This window comes from Mytilus trossulus, chromosome 8, assembly GCF_036588685.1.
Source record: "Mytilus trossulus isolate FHL-02 chromosome 8, PNRI_Mtr1.1.1.hap1, whole genome shotgun sequence".
In the NCBI taxonomy this organism is placed as follows: domain Eukaryota; kingdom Metazoa; phylum Mollusca; class Bivalvia; order Mytilida; family Mytilidae; genus Mytilus; species Mytilus trossulus.
In genome coordinates this window covers 72,246,133-72,266,750 of record NC_086380.1, presented here as the reverse complement: position 1 = coordinate 72,266,750, position 20,618 = coordinate 72,246,133, and the positions used below count along the sequence as shown (strand labels likewise).

General features: G+C 32.0%; 1 protein-coding gene across 1 annotated transcript in view; it reads right to left on the bottom strand.

The window, feature by feature from the left end:
• LOC134727959 (protein HIRA-like) overlaps positions 1 to 20,618 on the bottom strand; it is a 58,990-nt gene that overhangs the window by 26,230 nt on the left and 12,142 nt on the right. The window contains exons 8-14 of the mRNA XM_063592357.1: positions 20,538 to 20,615; positions 19,406 to 19,573; positions 14,957 to 15,004; positions 14,451 to 14,507; positions 10,510 to 10,580; positions 8,495 to 8,600; positions 7,567 to 7,797 (exon numbers count right to left, since the gene is read on the bottom strand). Coding sequence (XP_063448427.1) covers positions 7,567 to 7,797; positions 8,495 to 8,600; positions 10,510 to 10,580; positions 14,451 to 14,507; positions 14,957 to 15,004; positions 19,406 to 19,573; positions 20,538 to 20,615 — 759 coding nt within the window. The remainder of the gene's footprint in view (positions 1 to 7,566; positions 7,798 to 8,494; positions 8,601 to 10,509; positions 10,581 to 14,450; positions 14,508 to 14,956; positions 15,005 to 19,405; positions 19,574 to 20,537; positions 20,616 to 20,618) is intronic.

Below are 20,618 nucleotides of genomic sequence, written 5' to 3'. Positions count from 1 at the left end.
TAGTGCTGTGTCACTTGTATGTTATGAAAAATAGTGTAATGAAAATAAAGATTTAAATTGAAATACTGTAAACCAACTTATTTTTCGCAAGCAATTTATTTTCACAACTTTACAGGTAGAAAAATAAGGCAAGTATAAACTGTCATGAATGTATAAAGCTTGAATTAAACTACATAAAGTTAATTATTAAATCGCCAAATAAAATTGGTGCGAAGTGGACAAGAAAGGGACAAATGCGAAATAAAATATACGCAAAATAAGTTTGTTTACAGTACTTATATATTAAGACATATAAATTTTCCAAAATTAAGCAACTTAAATTGATAAATTGATAAAATGCATTTGCATTGATATCAGTGATATATAAACATTTACAAATGTATGTTAATGTGTGTTGAATGTGTATTTTTTACTTTTGTGATCATTATTCTTCTGTCAGTTGAGTTATTCATGCTTTTGTAGATTTCATGGTTGAAAATACAGATTAAGATCATAGTCTGGTTTGTATATATTTCAAGGAAGGACAAAGGAAAATATAAAAAATTAGCATGAACGATGTTTGACAAGCTTTGTACATGTAATTTATCTTTTTGTATTATATCAATTAGAAGAAATTGCATAAGAGTGTTTATAATATCCTTTCCAAACTATTTCCATCTTCAGAGAGCATAAGTTTGGAATAAAAATTCTACTTGAACTTGCCAAAATTTTCAAACAGTTTTAGATATTGCTGATTTATTTAAACCTGATGAGAACTGAAGGTGTGGTTTTTATTTAATGGGAGGGACATAATATTTAAATATTTTATAAGTAGATAAACTAGAGGCTCTAAAGAGCCTGTGTCGCTCACCTTGGTATATGTGAATTTTAAAAACAAAGGAAGCAGACAGTTCATGACAAAATTGTGTTTAGGTGATTGTGATGTGTTTGTACATCTTACTTTACTGAACATTCTTGCTGCTTACAATTATCTCTATCTATAATGAACTTGTCCGTGTAGATTCAGTGGAAAATGTTAGTAAAAATTTACAAATTTTATGAAAATTGTTAAAAATTGATTATAAAGGACAATAACTTCTTAGGGGGTCAATTGACTTCTTTTTGAGTCTTAAATTGCTGTACATTATTGCTGTTTACAGTTTATCTCTATCTATAATAATATTCAAGATAATAACCCAAAACAGCAAAATTTCCTTAAAATTACCAATTTAGGGGCAGTAACCATACAACGAGTTGTCCGATTTATCTAAAAATTTCAGGGCAGATAGATCTTCACCAGATAAACAATTTTACCCCTTATCAGATTTGCTCTAAATGCTTTGGTTTTTGAGTTATAAGCCAAAAACTGCATTTTTCTATGTTCTATTTTTAGCCATAGCGGCCATCTTGGTTGGTTTGCCCGCTCACAAATTTTAAACTAGATAGCCTAATAATGATTCTGTCTATGTTTGGTAAAATTTGGCCTAGTAGTTTCAGAGGAGAAGATTTTTGTAAAAGTTAACTAAGATTTACGAAAAATGGTTAAAAATTGACTATAAAGGGCAATAACTCCTAAAGGGGTTTACTGACCATTTTGGTCCTGTTGACTTATTTGTAAATCTTACTTTGCTGAACATTTTTGCTGTTTACAGTTTATCTCTATCCATAATAATATTCAAGATAATATCCAAAAACAGTAAAATTTCCTTAAAATTACCAATTCAGGGGCAGCAACCCAACAACGGGTTGTCCCATTCATCTTAAAATTTCAGGGCAGATAGATCTTGACCTGATAAACAATTTCACCCCTTGTCAGAGTTGCTCTAAATGTTTTGGTTTTTGAGTAATAACCAAAAACTGCATTTAACCTCCATGTTCTATTTTTAGCAGTGGCGGCCATCTTGGTTGGTTTGCCCGGTCACAAAACACAATTTTTAAACTAAATACATCAATGATGATTGTGGCCAAGTTTGGATTAATTTGGCCAGGTAGTTTCAGAGGAAAAGATTTTTGTAAAAGATCATGGAGATTTACGATAAATGGTTAAAAATTGACTATAAAGGGCAATAACTCCTAAAGGTCATTTGTAAATTTTACTTTGCTGAACATTATTGCTGTGTACAGTTTATCTCCATCTATAATAATATTCATGATAATTACCAAAAACAGTAAAATTTCCTTAAAATTACCAATTTAGGGGCAGCAACCCAACAATTGGGTTGTCTGATTCATCTGAAAATTTCAGGGCAGATAGATCTTGACCTGATAAACATATTCACCCCTTGTCAGATTTGCTCTAAATGCTTTGGTTTTTGAATTATAAGCCAACCAGATGCTCCGCAGGGCGTAGCTTTAAATGACCACAGAGGTTGAACCCTGAACGGTTGGGGCAAGTATCGACACAACATTCAAGCTGGATTCAGCTCTAAATTTGGATTGTGATTAAATAGCTGACACAGCATAGGTTTCTGACACAGAATGAATGTGTTCTAATGAACTTAAAATTTTTGTTTTCTCTTAGAGAAATTCACTATGCTGTTGAATATTAATCCTCTCAAAAAAATGTTTGAAGAAATTTTCTTTTTATTTATGAAATTTCAAATGAGAAAAATTGAACCCAATTTTTTTAATCACATCCCCCTTTCCCTTATTGCAAAACTAATCTCAATTAAAATTTCTAATGGAGTTTGCAACAATAACTACTCATTTAAATACATCATAAAATATTAAGATGTAAAAAAACTGCTTGTTATCACTGAATGGTAAAGATTATTTTAATTTATCAGTTGGTAGTAAAAAGTGAATATACATTGTATATTGTATATAACAAAGATTTAAGTTGATTCTGGACAAAGAAAGATAACTCCAATTAAAAAAAACTCCTGCTATTGCACAATATTGTGCAATTAGATATTTCTTGCTTACTATTCTGGACAAAGAAAGATAACTCTAATTAAAAAAAAATTTGCTATTTCACAATATTGTGCAATTAGATATTGCTTGCCATTGCGCAATACTGTGCAATTGAAAAGACTTGCTATTGCACACTACTTAATATAATAATTTTAGATCCTGATTTGGACCAACTTGAAAACTGGGCCCATAATCAAAAATCTAAGTACATGTTTGGATTCAGCATATCAAAGAACCCCAAGATTTCAATTTTTGTTAAAATCAAACTAAGTTTAATTTTGGACCCTTTGGACTTTAATGTAGACCAATTTGAAAACAGGACCAAAAATGAAGAATCTACATACACAGTTAGATTTGGCATATCAAAGAACCCCATTTATGAATTTTTGATGAAATCAAACAAAGTTTAATTTTGGACCACGATTTGGACCAACTTGAAAACTGGGCCAATAATCAAGAATCTAAGTACATTTTTAGATTCAGCATATCAAAGAACCCAACCGATTCATTTATTGTCAAAATCAAACTAAGTTTTATTTTGGACCCTTTGGACCTTAATGTAGACCAATTTGAAAACGGGACCAAAAGTTAAGAATCTACATACAAAGTTAGATTCAGCATATCAAAGAACCCCAATTATTCAATTTCGATTAAATCAAACAAAGTTTAATTTTGGACCCTTTGGGCCCCTTATTCCTAAACTGTTGGGACAAAAACTCCCAAAATCAATACCAACCTTCCTTTTATGGTCATAAACCTTGTGTTTAAATTTCATAGATTTCTATTTACTTTTACTAAAGTTGTGGTGTGAAAACTAAGAAAAATGCTTATTTGGGTCCCTTTTTGGCCCCTTATTTCTAAACTGTTGGGACCGTAACTCCCAAAATCAATACCAACCTTCCTTTTGTGGTCATAAACATTGTGTTTAAATTTCATTGAATTCTATTTACTTAAACTAAAGTTATTGTGGGAAAACCAAGACTAATGCTTATTTGGGCCCTTTTTTGGCCCCTAATTCCTAAACTGTTGAAACCAAAACTACAAAAATCAATCCCAACCTGCCATTACCGTAGATACTCGCCTATTAGTCGATCCGACTATAAGTCGGATGCCCTTTTCAGCTCCAAATTCTGAGGATTTAGCCTTGACCCTCGTATAAGTCGGACGAAATTGGGACATTTTTTTTGCAGCTGACAGTTACTGAACGCCGGTAAAACCAATGCAAATACAGGAATTATATTCATTTTCTGCATGAATGTTTGTTTGATTTGAATTTAGTTGATGTTGATTTTGATAATTTATATAGCTTTTAATAATAAAGATGTATTTATTCCTGTTGTTTTGTTCACTGTTTGATTACAGATTGGCCATGTGTTGTTTACGTAATGCATCAATGATTTTGTAGGGTATGACTAACAACCTATTGTTTGAGAAAAGCGAACATAAACCAATATGAACCTAATTTTTTTTTAAAGTCAATCAATATTTTTCCCTGAACACATAACTCAGTGTTAAAGAAGCATGTAGACTTCATAATTCTTTTTATATTGTGATGATTAAAGGATTAAAAAAATTAAGTGAAGCTAATCAACTTTATATTAAAATACCTCCCAACTCATTAGTGTCATCTGTTCACCTATCACTGATATTTTTCACACCTTTAGTGAATACAACTCTTTGTCTCTTAATTAGGGGTTATCAATGGATTATATTGGCTTGCCAATTAATTTTGTAATCTTTGTGTTTACCTGAGACATTTTAATGAATAATATTTTGATCTTAGGAATGACTATCAAAATTATTTTTTATTATTGTATGATTTATAAGTATTGAATTGATATCATTATATCACAACAATGACACAATAACTCCACTGAATACATCCTTTTACATAGTTGGTACATTGTAATCTCGTTTACATTTTTGGTTCTTGGCTCTTTCTTTTGGGTTTATGCACAAACCATTTGACCACGAAAATCAATACACAAACCGGAAACAGTCGGCATATTCAACACAAATTGTCAGAAAAAGGTTAACAGAGAACAAATAAAACACAAAGACAGTATTGTAGTCATTTATTTTCGCCAAAAACTTTCAATATAGGGATTTATGTAGGTTTGGTAATCACCAACGTAGTTTTGACCAGGAAATTCACTCCTGACCACTTTTCTCGAGCTTGGATTTTTCCTCTGGTCTCTAGATCTCGCTTATAAGTCGGTACCCCTCTCTGGGTTCTGAATTTTACTCCCAAACTTCCGACTTATAAGCGAGTATCTACAGTAGTGGTCATAAAACTTGTGTCAAAATTTCATAGATTTCTATTCACTATTACTAAAGTTACTAAAGTTAGAGTGCGAAAACTAAAAGGAATTCGGACGACGACGACGACGACGACGCCGCCAACGTGATAGCAATATACGACGAAATTTTTTTCAAATTTAGCGGTCGTATAAAAACTGCATTTTACTCCCATGTTAGCCATGGCTGCCATCTTGGTTGGTTGGCCAGGTAAAAAAACACAAATTTTAAACTAGATACATCAATGATGATTGTGGCCAAGTTTGGTTTAATTTGGCCCAGTAGTTTCAAAGGAGAAGATTTTTGTAAAAGTTAACGACGCTGGACGACGACAGACGAAGGACGACAGACGCTGGACGCCAAGTGATGAGAAAAGCTCCCTTGGCCTTTTAGGCCAGGTGAGCTAAAAAGAAGCTGCTGAACCAACGCCTCAAATGATTTGTGCTGGTAGAGTTCCCTTAAGTGGATACCAGATGGTATGCAGGGTTGTCAGATAAAAAAATCAAATATCGGTACATTGACAACAACACTTAAGTAAACTGCATCTTTTATTGTCGACTTGTTTCGCCGATTAGATCGGCTTCATCAGGACAGAGTATACAAAATTAGAGCCCCTGAAGTGCTAAAAAGTGGCATCATGTATGTGACATCATAATTGTCCATTGTTGACGTTGCTATGGGATACTCTATATCATTATGTAATGTTGAACAGAAAATGAATCAAACATAGTACAATGCAAATGAAGTTACTAAATTTAGAGTTAATCTATAATTAGTCCGAATTGTCTTTCACTTTAAAATGGTTGTAAATTATTATAATGGTAATGGGCGAAACATGATGACAATAAAAGATGCAGTTTACTTAAGTGTTGTTGTCAATGTAGCGATATTTTATAAGTAGATATATAGAACAACAATTACCATGATTACAAAAGTTTGAATTTTTTGAAAAACTAAGGATTTTCTTATCCCAGGCATAGATTAGCTGAGCCATATTTGGCACAACTTTTAAGAATTTTGGGTCCTAAATGCTCTTCAATTTTGTACTGGTTTGGCTTTATAACTATTTTTATCTGATCTAAGCATCACTGATGAGTCTTATGTACATGAAAGGGGTGTCTTATAATTATAATTCTGGTACCTATTCTGAATATTTACAGGACAGATTTATAATTTTTTTTTATTGAAGTTACATATCCAAATTCAGAACAAGTATGTGGAGTAGAATAATCTTAAAAGTTATATTTTCAAATTTCAATATTTGCCTTTCTGCAATTTTACCAATATGAAACACAATTGGCATGTTACTGAAAAAACTAGGATTACTTCCCCTGAAAAATCATCTGTGTTCCTTTATCTGCACATACACTCCCTATTTAACTTTGAAAGGAACAGTGTGTTATGCTACTCATCTTAAAACTTATCATTAAAAATTCTAAAATTTTACCAATAACACAAGATTACTGAAAAAAGCTAGAGTTACTTCCCCTGAATTGCCATCTCCATGTATTTTCTATATATGCACATACACTCCCTTTATACCTCTTCAATGAAGAGTGTATGATACTATTAATCTCAGAACTAATCATTTAATATATTTTCATTTTTCTTATAAAATCATTTAATCAGAAATTATGAAAAGTATAAACCAAATCTAACCATACAAGTCATATTTGAGATAAAATCATGCATATAGATACTGCTGAACAACTGATATACATTACACAGTTCATACTACATTTTGTACTGGTGGTGTTCAAGATAACTCAGCCAAGGACAGTCCCAAGCCTGTCTGCAAAATGAGGAGGGTATATTAAAGTTAACAAGGGTACCAAATACCATCTGCAGGATACCTAATCACCACCAGCAGGTTTTATGATAATCATAATTATAGATCTAATTCAACTTTTTGTAATTGTTACAAGAAACTAACCGGACGAGTGTTTCAGAATCCTCATTTATTTTAATAGGCAAAACACTTTGTTATAAAAGATAGTATTAATAGTTATCAAAGTTACCATTTGTAATTCAATAAGCCAGATGTGTCTTTCCTTCTTTTGAATCAATCTTTTAGAATGTTCTTACTAAGTATGCTTTGATATATTTACTTTATATACCAAGCATAAAATTGACCTAATATAATGTTGACCTAGTGATATGTGTCTTTTTTTGTATGAAGTTTCGATAGTGTCAGATCAATTTTTATATTTAAATGCATGAATACTATGCAAAATGTTCAGTCAAACATCAGGGACCCCCCCCCCCCCCCTTTTTCCCACTGTCCAATCCATCCATTCTTTTTACAAATATTCCTGTCCAACCCCTTTATTATTTTTTACAAAAAGCCAGTATCCAACACTTTTTTAGGGGGCTTACCTTAAAAGGGGTACCAGGTGTACCCCCATTGGTTAATCTACTATCATTAGAAAAACTATCAGAAAGACTTTTAGTTGGGTCCATTTTTTCTGGTGTCTTCTGCAACTGTTGTTGTATCTTCTGCTGCTGGTGCAATTTCAACATGGCTGCCGATTCAATTATTTGGTTTGCTGGATTGGAAGCTTTATTCATTGGAAGACACTTTCCATAAATTTTTTCAAGAAACATTTGCTGAAAAAAATGTTACACAAACATATCTTGTAAGTACATATTAAAGAATATAGCAAGCTATTAAAAAAATTATGTTGAAGTTATACAAAATTGACTTGTTTAATTTTTGTACATTTTTTTGCAATTTAATATTTCAAGAATAAATCAGAATGAAAATTTAAAAGAATACAAATCTTGTTTGCTAAGACTAATAAATTCCAAATCCTTTTATACTATCAATTATATGGCCTTCTTTCTGTAATGATAAGAGATATAAAGGAATATTTGTTTTTAGCTTGTGGTGGGTAGATTTTCTCACTGACATTTATCACACCATTTTATCTATAACAGTATATTTAAAACTTTTAAACCCCCTGCATTTGTTATTTTTTTTTGCACATGTCCTAAGTCCGGAACATGATGATCAGGAGTTGTCGTTTGTTGATGAGATGCAAAAGTGTTTCTCGTTTCCTTTTTTTTTAACATAGATTAGACCGTTGGTTTTCCTGTTTGAATGGTTTTACACTAGTCATTTTGGGGCCCTTTATAGCTTGCTGTTTGAGGTGAGTCAAGACTTCATAATGAAGGCTGTACTTTGACCTTGTATGGTCTACCTTAACCAATTATGACTTGGATGGGAGAGTTGTCTCATTGGTACTTATACCACATCATCTTTTATCTATATTAAAAATGACTTAGATCAAATACCTGTACTTACCACATCATTTTTAGTAAGAGGTGTTCCTATTTCTGCCAGAGTAAAATCTATAAAAGCTACAGTGCCATCATGGGAACAAGCCATTAACTCCATACCATTTTTACTCCTTATAACAAAAAATAATCATTATAATTCATCTTCAGACAATCTTTAGTTTTTAACATTTATTATTGACCTGTTTTTGTTTTATTTGATTCATTTTCTGCTTCTTGTGTAATTCTTCTTAATTTTTCAAATAGAAGAAGAATGTGTACATAGGACACAGATGCCCCACCTTATAAACATAATTAAATTCAGCAATTTCTCCATTTATAAAGGGACATTACTCAAGATCCCTGAAAGTGACATCACTCAACATTCAATCTTGATCTGTGTTAGATAGTAAAAAGCATTATGTGTAATTTTTTATAGTAACATTTACTTGAGTTCAAGTTTTCTTTGTTTTGCTGTCAATATAATGAAATTTGAAGCAACTGTCATTAAAGAGAGAGGTTTAGCTAGCTACAAAACCAGGTTTAATCCAAAACTTTCTACATAAGAAAGTGATTTTATAGGAATATGACAGTTGTTATCCATTAGTTTGATGTGTTTGAGCTTTTGATTTTGACATTAGGAAAGGGACTTTCTCATGTCTTGATTAGTCCTCTGTTTTTAATGTTTGTTACAGTGTAAATACAGCAAATTCTGAATGTCTTCAAATCTATAAAGGGAAATAACTCAACAATACTACAAAATTAAATTGAAAACTGTGTTTGATGGTAATTAACATTGTGTACTGTGAAAGTACTTTTATTCGTGGGGTACCAATTTTCGTGGTCTTCGTGGATGAATCTATCCACGAATTTAAGTGTCCAACGAAATAAAACAATCATTGTCCAAATCAAGACAAGAAAGATCACCATGTAGGTTTGACTACTGATATGATCGAAAGAATGTATTGAATAACGCCAAATCGGAGAATACTTAAATAGTAGTCACAGAACTACACCTGCATGCAAGATTATACTCATTTAATCTTTAATAACCTAAACTGTACAACTTTTGATCTTTGAATTCTCATGAAAACAATTTTGACGATGAGAGTCAGATTTCCAGTATTGAAATGCTAGTATGATAAAGTGTTCATTTTATATCCTAAAAGTTTTCATACACATGAGAAAAAATAATTATATGCTGGGCTTAATTATGATAAAAATCATTTGACAATTTAAGATACGTTTATAGCATTTGTTTATGTTCCTGTTTTCTTTAGGTGACATGTTTATGGCCTAATTAACACATTTGATGGTCTTTAATCTGTTGATCACTTTATCTTGGGTTAATTGGTGTGGTCACTACGATTTACACAGGTCAATGTTTACTTTGCAATTCCCTTCAATCCAGACTATTTGTAACCTTCGTGTCTAAAGGCTTTACTTTTTTTTTTAAGAAAACTAAAATCCACGAATTTAAAACCCAACGAACATGTAAATATTACTCAAACCACGAAAATTGATACCCACGAATTAAAGTACTTTCACAGTATATGATTAAACATTTGGTTGAGGAGTAAAGTAAAGTAAGAGTGAATGAACAACAAATTAAGTATTTTTTTTTAATTTAAAAAGGGACATTTCTAAAGAACAGTGAAAGCCCTGGCACATAAATCAACTAGATCTGTGTTTAATGGTAATAAGCAGTGAGGTTAGGTTTAATAAAGTTTGCCTAAAGCTCATTAAAGTTAAGAAGGCAACCAATTTTGGGACTGTACTTCCATAATCTATTCTTATTTACTTTTGTTGACACAACTTGAAGGTTTTTTGTCATAGTTTTTGCAAAATCAATTTCATTTTTTTTCATATCGCTAATACAGATTAATTGGAAAATTAAAAAAAAATGTTTTTAAAATTCACCTTCGAGGTTGACAAAGTAATCTTACAACTGGAAATGTAAAATTAAACTCACATCATACTTGAGGCAAATAAGATTTACTTAAGGACATTAAACAACTTCTTATAAATGAATTTTATACAAACCATGTTATATCAAGTATAGCACTGTCAAAAAGGTCCTTAGTCACCACCAATGGTCGCTTCAGAGCTGTCAGCTTAAAAAAAAAAGATTTTATATAAAACTTGAATCAAGGACATCTGAAATGAAAATGAATCCAAATGCAATTTAAACAAGAATGTGTCCATAGTACATGGATGTCACAGAACCATAACAAGAGTGCACAAGCTGACATGTCTCGCCTTCTTTACCATGTTTACTAATCATTGATATTATGTTGATCGTCCTAAATATAAAGCTTTACTACAGCTATCACATTAACTTAACATGATCCAAGAAAATGAGGTCAAGGTCATATATACCAAACAAGAAATATGTGTACACCTTACAATTATTCAATACGATAAGTATATATTTATGCTATTGCTTACAGTTTAAGAAAAACAGAACAAAACGCAAAACTTAACACTGAACCGTGAAAACGAGGTCAATGTCAAATAAAACCTGCCAGACTGACATGCACATCATAAAATATTTCTAAACACCAAATATAGTTGACCTATTGCATATAGTGTTAGAAAAAAAGATTTAATCTCAAAAACTAAACTATAACCACTGAACCATGAATATGAAGGTCAGATGACACCTGCCATTTTTTGTTTAAGTAGTCACTGAACCATGTAAATGAGGTCAAGAACAATGGACATGTCACAAACGGAAACTTCGCAACATGAGGCACCTATAGACAAAGTATGAGGTATCCAGGTATTCCACCTTCTTAATCTAAAATATTAAGCTTAAAAGAATTTAGCTAACGCTGTAGATGCCGGATCACTTTCCCTATGTCAAGCTTGAAGCAGGCTTGACAAAAATGCAGTCAAGGACAATGGGCCATGGGAACAGGGCTAACACTACTTCAGAATTATAGGGAGAAGTGACTTCTCTTTTTGAAACTGATAGGGAGAAGTGGTGAGATTTGAAAGAGAAGTGCTCATTCTTGCGGTGCGCTACAATGTTTGAATTTTACTATAGTATAAAGGGTCATATGTAAATAATGTTTCTTTTCATATTGTTCAATTCATACCTGAGTATACAATTCAAGTAACAATTCAAATTAAAAATTGTTTAAGTTTTACTAAGGTTCTTGTGAGAAACTACCAACTAAATATTTAATATCTAGCACTAAAAAAATAAAAATTTATTTAAAAAAATGTAAAGAAATTATAATATTTCAATTACAATTTAGTTCAAAACTATCTTGTGAATGAAAGTCAGTGTTTCTCATAAAAAAATATAAAAGTTATTAAGCTGGGCCATAATATATTAATATTAGTATAATAGTCTCAGAGTTAAGCAAGTTGAATCAATAGTTTGAAACAAATCCATAAAAAATATAGGGAATTTTATACAATAATCAATTAGATGTAACCAAAAGTCTCTTAATGCGTGTGGAATACATAATTTTCCCCTTTGGATCAATATTCTTCTGTCAGCTGTTCCGTCCGTGCTTCCTTAGTAATTATTGTAAAAGTACGGATTTCGGTCATAGCTGGTCCGGTTCCGATCTGTAGTTTAGAAATCGGTTAATGCAGACGAATGCATAAAAATTTACAAAAATAAAGATGTTTGACAAGTTATTTGGAAAGGAACATGACGTTTTTATTGCAATAAATGTATTCAACATTCACTAGAGGCAGCTTTTATCACGTTCAAATGAAGTAACAAACTTATTTTGCCGCGGATATTTAGGTTGTTGTACGTTTTCCAGTAACAAGCACCCAGGAATATGTGGAAATGCACGAAGGGATAAAAAGTTGTATTTGTATCAAATAACTTGCTACACACTGCACAGACAATGCTTCTACCTCTTTTCTTAAGATAATGAATCGTATATGTCTAAATTTCTTTAATTATCAATAAAAATATGATGTTTCATCAACTTGGTAATAATTGAAAATGTCCGATGATGGAAGCGACTGAAAGCAAGTATCGTCAAGAACAGGGCGACTTGTTTTCGCTTTTGGGGGTCGGGAAAGCAACTTCTTCACCCAAGTCGCCTGGTAGCGTGAGCCCTGGGGAACTTCATAAAATAAGGCATCTGCATACAAGGTATGAAGCACCCACATCTTCTACCTTATGAAATATAAAGCTTTATCCAAAAATATGCACTGTAATCAGATATATAGTCTCATATTGTGTAACTTTTGAGAGAACAACTAATTATTTCAAAATTAGATATTTTTGGCATATATGGAGCAATAACTAATAGTAAGAATTTTTTAGTTTTGTAGTTTCATAACTTTATTCTGAACATTGATTTAATAATTTATAATTAATGTAATAGACAGATTAAGGTAAACACAGAGTTACTTCCCCTGTAAAACTATGCCCATGTTTTTCCTTTATATTCACAAATACTGTCTACATACTTCTATAAGGAATAGTGTAAAACATATCTCTAATCAAAACACATAACTCAATGTATTATCTTTATACAATTTAACCATTTAACTTAAAATATTTGAACAGTAAAATACAAGATAAAACCCCAATATCTTAATATGGATAAAAATGTTAGATATTAATACAATCCAAATAATTTTAACAGGACAGTTCTTTGGTCTAGTGGTTTATGTAACTCAGCCAAGGACAGTCTCAAGCCTGTCTGTAAAATGAGGAGAGAGGGACTGGGTGGGGTGGTTCCATCATAAACCACTAGGTGGGAATGGCTGTGTTTTTGCAATAAATTAATCTATGGGAACAATTGTTTACTCTTTACAAACTCTTACACAAGAAGTAGGCTGTAAATAATAAAATTGAGAATGGAAATGGGGAATGTGTCAAAGAGACAATAACCCAACCGTAGAAAAAAAACAACAGCAGGAGGTCACCAACAGGTCTTCAATGCAGCGAGAAATTCACCCATACGAATGTTTTTATTTTATTGAATACAGCATTGAATAGTTCAGTTGACCTTGAAATTTATGTCAAAACTCAAATTTGGCATTAAAATTAGACAGATTATATCATATTTAATTAAGTATGTTGATTGGACTTCCAACTGCTTCATAAAATACCTTGACCAAAAACTGTAACCTGAAGCTGTACAGACGGGCAGACAAACAAAGGGAGTGACAAACAAACTAACAGATGCACAGTCCTAAAATCATAACGCCCAAGGTGGCGCATAAAAAAATCAACGAACCAGTCTGCAAAGAGTCATGCCATCCTAAAATGACATATTGTCCAAATCGAAGTTGCAAAATATGTTTAAACTTCAAGATTATAAAAAAACGTTTTTTTTCTAAAGTGAACATTGATTGGTTAAATATTTCTCAGTGTGTTTGAATTTGTTTGATAGCCTTTTGGTCATGACTGTTTGTCTCTAATATTTAATTAACTGTGCATTTGTATTCAGATATCGCAGATCAAATTTATTCGTTCTTTGTGTAATCATACGTTTTTTGATTGAGTTAAGTCTGCTAATTGATATTTTATCGTATGTTTTTATATGTTGTGATGTTATGCTATTGTTTCAGAAAAAGGGAGAAGGTTTGGGCCCATTAAAACGTTTAATCCCGCTGCAAATGTTTGCACCTGTCCTAAGTCAGGAATCTGATGTACAGTAGTTGTCGTTTGTTTATGTAATATATACGTGTTTCTCGTTTCTCGTTTTGTTTATATAGATTAGACCGTTGGTTTTCCCGTTTGAATGGTTTTACACTAGTAATTTTGGGGCCCTTTATAGCTTGTTGTTCGGTGTGAGCCAAGGCTCCGTGTTGAAGGCCGTACTTTAACCTATAATGGTTTAATTTTTAAATTGTTATTTGGATGGAGAGTTGTCTCATTGGCACTCACACCACATCTTCCTATATCTATTAAATATATTGTAAATCAATCACTGATTTTTCACTTTCTTCCTGATACTCTTTATTACTCCTCTTACACCTTTGTATACATAACTTACCCATACTGAGAGAGATCTATCTTTACTCCCAATGGCACAACATGTGTACTGGGGATGCTGAAAATAGAAATGTTTCATTAAGAATAGCTCTGGTAGTAGTTTTTAATTTAGAGTTTTAATTAATTTATAATCATAATCATGTAAAGCAGCTAACTATTAATGTGTATTAATTAGATAATGTCACAAATCTGAAGAAAATAAGAAATGATTCCAAAATTGGTACAAATTTGCTCAAATATTGTGGAGAAAGGCTTTCAATTTTTTTGTAGGACAAAATGCCATCAGATGAGGAAATTTATATCAATGATATACATTGAGTACATGAAGAAAGGACTATGTAAAATAAAAATTTAAATAGTTAACCAATTCCTCCTTGAGTTTATTATATACCCACTAATATTCTTTTGCAAAACTAAAAATATTTTTTCTGAAAATCCATAAAAAAAAACCTCTACTACCTTCATCTTTAACATTTTAAACTTTGAAAACTTAAAACTTTAAAATACCTGTTCTGTGCCTTTTATTCTACTGGCAAAAATATTAGGATTAAATCTCTGAAAAGTACAAAACAATTTTTTTAAGTATCAGCTAGGAAACAGCCTAAAATAAAAGAACTGATAAATTTTATAATTTAGTGATACACAACAAATTTCTTGTTTCTTTTCACTGCATTGCATAATTTAAACTGGAATCTGATTGATTTTCAAGGAATGAAAAAAAAATAATTTATAAGTGGTCCAGAAAGCAGCTTATGATATAGATGTATAAACTTCAAAACTTCAGTAGTTAGGCCACCCTTAAAAAATTGTTTGTTTGGCATTGCCGACTCACACCATCAGCAGTTGGGTAGGTAGGTAGGGATTTTTTTTTTTTTTTTTCATTCAAAAACTATATATATATTGCAACCATAATCATTTTGACTCTAGATCACAGCCAAAAGCAGTGCAGCATTTTGCAGTTGTGTGCACAAACTGATGGTTTCTTTGATAGGGGATAATGTCACATTCTACAACATATGGGTAATTTCATGTCAGACGTTCAGTGTTTTGGGAGGAGTAAACCAAAGTACCCAGCAGAAACAGATCTGTGGTAGTGAACTGACATTAACCATATAACATGTTAGACCTGAAAATTGAATCTTAACTGTGGGACTGTCTATTGAACAGAGGCTTAATGTCACATCTTGAAGTTGTCTTCAGTTTGGTAAACTTGTCATATCTTAATCAGTTTGACCACTACAGCTCCCTGTACAAATAGATGATTTAAGCTTTGATTCATTGTTTGCTTGTTTGATGGGATTTAAAATTAACTTTCTATACCATATTGGCAAGTTCATGACAATCAGTTTATTAGTGGATGAAAGTGTAGTGCACAGAGGAACCTTATCATAAATATCTTTGACAATCTAACCTTAATTTTGTGGTTGCAAACTTATACCTAGAGGTGATAGACTAGCATTGATACATGTAAATTTTGTCAAACTAGAAAACAATCAAAGCCACTGCAGCCCCTGATCAGCTTTTGAGGATAGCAAAATATTACAAATTAAGAAGGTTGGCACAAGAACAGACATGAATGCCAGACAATATTTATAGATATGTTGCTGTCAGATATCTTTTCTGTTTTAAGTTTGTGATACACACAAGAGGTTAGTCTTTAAAAATATGTATTGTTTTGTACCAGGCTAACCTCTACATGTACAAATAAACCTGTAAATCTGGGACCATACATGTATTGGTCTTTAAGCTTTGGTGCTTTCATGCAGCAGTCACCTGAAGATTTCATAATTAGAGCAATTTTTAGTAGTATTAATTATAATTATCTGATTATAGCGAAAAAATGGGGGAAATTAAATATTTTTAGAACTACATATTCTACATAATAATTAATACTAATAAAGTAAAAATATTTTATTTCCCCTATTTTGTTAGCTATAATTATGAAATCTTAAGGCGACTGTGCATGCAGGTACACCTTTCAACCATCAAGCCAAGGCATCATTTTGAAAAGATATAAGAAGAGTGGTATGAGTGCCAACGAGACAACTCTCCATCCAAGTCACAATTTGTAAAAGTAAATAATTTATAGGTCAAAGAATGCATTGTTTTGGAATTTACATGGCAAAATGCTTTGTTATCTGGTTCAAGAAAAATGATAGATTTCACATATTCAAGAGATCTTTCAAAGGTTAAAGCTACAGATGTTTATTCTGTCATGTCTTGGTGAAAAGCTTCTAAACCATGAAGTGAGGATGCAAAGCAGACACCAACAATAGTGTCACTGTCTGCTTTACCAAAGACGACATTAATGTTCTCTAAAAGGCCTTTTAAAACATAAATCCATGTTGCATGTAAAGATTAGCTGAAAATGATATGTTTTAATAAAACACCCCTCTCCATAATTAATGGAGCATTAGGGGATGCATTGCTATCCACTGCCTGTCTTTTTGACATTTTTGGCAGACTTTTTTCTAATCTATGTCATTCAAGCGTTTGCTCTGAATACACTGTACATCAAACACTTTAAAGATCATGATTTGAAAAAAGTAAAGTCTGGAAACAAACTCCGGGGATATGATCTAAATTCCGGGAATTTTCCGATTTTTTAAATAAAAAAAATACGAATTTTGAAACACCAATAAAATTATTCGGGCGGCAAGATTTTCAGTGGGTCGGGCGGCAATGCCAAACAAATGAAATTTTATTTTAGGCCTTATTCGTTCCAATTTTGCATATCATACAATACATGTGTAAGGACAATGTACCAGTGTGAACTATACATAGCCGATAACGGTATATGCTATTTAAACTTAAACAGCGATTGTATTGTTATAGGTTGTAGTTTCTTTTTTAAGGGGGCTCCTGGGTAAAAATGATTTTTTTTTTCTAATATAGGATTTCGCTATATTTTTTCATAAATAAACTTTATCATATACTTAAAAGAAAAATGAAATAAAAAAATGGGGTCACCGTTCATTTAAGCTAAAATCTGCCTCTGGAAGAAGCATACATTTTTGTTAATGTCCTTTTTTTCTGTTGAACTAATAGGAGAAAAAGAGGAAATATCGAAATAAAAAAATAACCTAATATAAGAAATCGCTTAAATTTTACAATTATTTAGTTTATGTACAGCTTATTTGAAAACAATAATAAACTAGAGGCTCTAAAGAGCCTGTGTCACTCACCTTGGTCTATGTGAATATTAAACAAAGGAAGCAGATTGAAAATTGACTACAAAGGTCAATAACTCCTACAGGGGTCAATTGACCATTTCGTTCATGTTGACTTATTTATAGATCTTACTTTGCTGAACATTATTGCTTTTTACAGTTTACCTATATCTATAATAATATTCAATATAATAACCAAAAACAGCAAAATTTCCATAAAATTACCAATTCAGGGGCCGCAACCCAAAAACAGGTTGTCCAATTCATCTGAAAATTTCAGGGCAGATAGATCTTGACCTGATTAACAATTTTACTTCATGTCAGATTTTCTCTAAATTATTTGGTTTTTGAGTTATAAGCCAAAAACTGCATTTTACCCCTATGTTCTATTTTTAGCCGTGGCGGCCATCTTGGTTTGATGGCCAGGTCACCGGACACAATTTTTAAACTAGATACCCCAATGATGATTGTGGCCAAGTTTCAAATAATTTGGCCCAGCAGTTTCAGGGGAGAAGATTTTTCTAAAAGATTACTAAGATTTACGAAAAATGGTTAAAAATTGACTATAAAGGGCAATAACTCCTAAAGTGGTCAACTGATCATTTTGGTCATGTTGACTTTTTTGTAGATCTTACTTTGCTGAACATTATTGCTTTTTACAGTTTATCTCTATCTAAAATAATATTCAAGATAATAACCAAAAACAACAAAATTTCCTTAAAATTACCAATTCAGGGGCAGCAACCTAACAACGGAATGTCAGATTCATCTGAAAATTTCAGGGCAGATAGATCTTAACCTGATTAACAATATTACCCCATGTCAGATTTGCCCTAAATGCTTTGGTTTTTGAGTTATAAGCCAAAAACTGCATTTTACCCCTATGTTCTATTTATAGCCATGGCGGCCATCTTGGTTAGTTGGCGGGGTCACCGGACACAATTTTTAAACTAAATACCCCAATGATGATTGTGGCCAAGTTTGGTTAAATTTGGCCTAGTAGTTTCAGAGGAGAAGATTTTTGTAAAAGTTAACGCAGGACGACGACGGACAACGACGCCGGACGACGCTGTACGCCAGACGCCAAGTGATGAGAAAAGCTCACTTGGCCCTTCGGGCCAGGTGAGCTAAAAATATAGGTCACCGATGTTAAAAGAGATATTTCAAATTTAAGGCCAAAAAATGGCATTTTTGCACCAAAGGGAGATAAATTGGAGCTTTTTCAATTTTTAAAGTCATCTGGGGCCAAACCAAATCATTTTTTTGGGTTGTTTTTTGTACCATATCATAAAGTAACAACTAATAGTGTAATAAATAAAATTTGTAATGAAAAAATAAAGGTTTAATTTTTTTCTAAAATTTTTGTACCCACGAGCCACCTTATTTGACATGGCCAAACTGACTATACAAAATATTTTTTTCTCATTGTTTCAGGCATTACAGTAACCTATACTCATTTAAATTAATGCCTTTTGACCTTTGGTGAATAATTGTCTCATTTGCATGCAAACCATACCACACACATCTTATAGGAAAATATATATTATACTGTGGATTCATTAGTATTCATTGGATACTAATTTTAGTGAATTTCGTGGGTACAGGGGAACCATTAATTTGAATGTTCAACAAATTACAAATTTTCTAAAAGTGTGTATGCAGACTTTGTCAAAACCTCAAAATTAAATATTCACGAATATGCAAGTTTTCCTTAATCCACGTAATTGGTACACTCGAAAATGAATGAATCAACACTTTATGAAAATCCACAAAAATAATCACTTACAACTGCAGTGATAGCTTTCCTGTGGCCAACAAAGTCCAATGTTGCCTTCCAGCCATCACGTTCAATGATCTGTGCAGTGGGGCCTGAATTATTCATTGCATGGGCAGATACAATATAAGCTCCATCTGGTGACCAATTCAGACGTAAAACATGAGTGGTACCACCACACTGAAATGATACAGAATTTTTGTAATTTATCCTGCCAACTACTTATACTTTTCACGATATGATTTGCATTTTTTATTAGTCAGAATTTAAATATGATGTTTATTTCTCCTGTTGACCAGTCCATTTTAGACAGAATGTTGTTGAGCAATGGATTTGAAAAAGACATCATATAGTATAGTACATTCACATGAAACTTTATACCAGAAAGATATACTAGAAAGATATGCTTTGCTTATGTTCATTATGTGAAAGAATTTATCTATAGAAAAATATGGTTAACAGGAAGTTAATTAGTGATAAATGAGTTAATGTATCACATAAAATGTATAAAAGTGTAATATTATTTGGTAAACAAAAGTTGAATAGCCATGACTGTGCAAATATGCATTTGATACATAAAATTGGTACTTTTAATATAATTACTACCACTATAAAGGCGATACTTCTGTTAATGGACTCACTACCCAGCAGCCAGGACGTCAGTTCTGGCATCAAAATACAAACTGATAGGGTCTCATTGGATTGCAAAATTTAAAAAAAAGTTTTTAATAGCTTTGAAGTATTTTGCCCCTGAGCATCACTGAAGCAACATCTATTGTTGTACATCTTGTACATTAACATTTGCATCACTAATGTCATGAATATTGTTATCTGATAGTGCAACTATACAGTTTCCATTTTGACTTTTTATCATAATATATTAGGTTTTTCTTGTTTCAGAATTCCCTTAAACCTTGAAAATAAGATTTTTTTTTCATTTCTGAGATAAGTACATAATGACTTAATTAAAAAAAATTTGACTTGATCTGTGTCATTTGCGTATAAGTTTCACAACATTTGGTTGATGCAAACAAAAGTAAGATTATGGTAACAAAACATTTTGGGGCAAACAGACGGACAAGGGTACACCTTAATATCTCTTACCTTCTGCAGAGACATGAAATTAATTATGTGAATTTGTTACCTCTTGGAATGGTTTGGTTATGGATTTCTCTTCCTGCCAGTCTCTGGTCCTCCAGATTCTTACACTTTTATCATCAGCCTT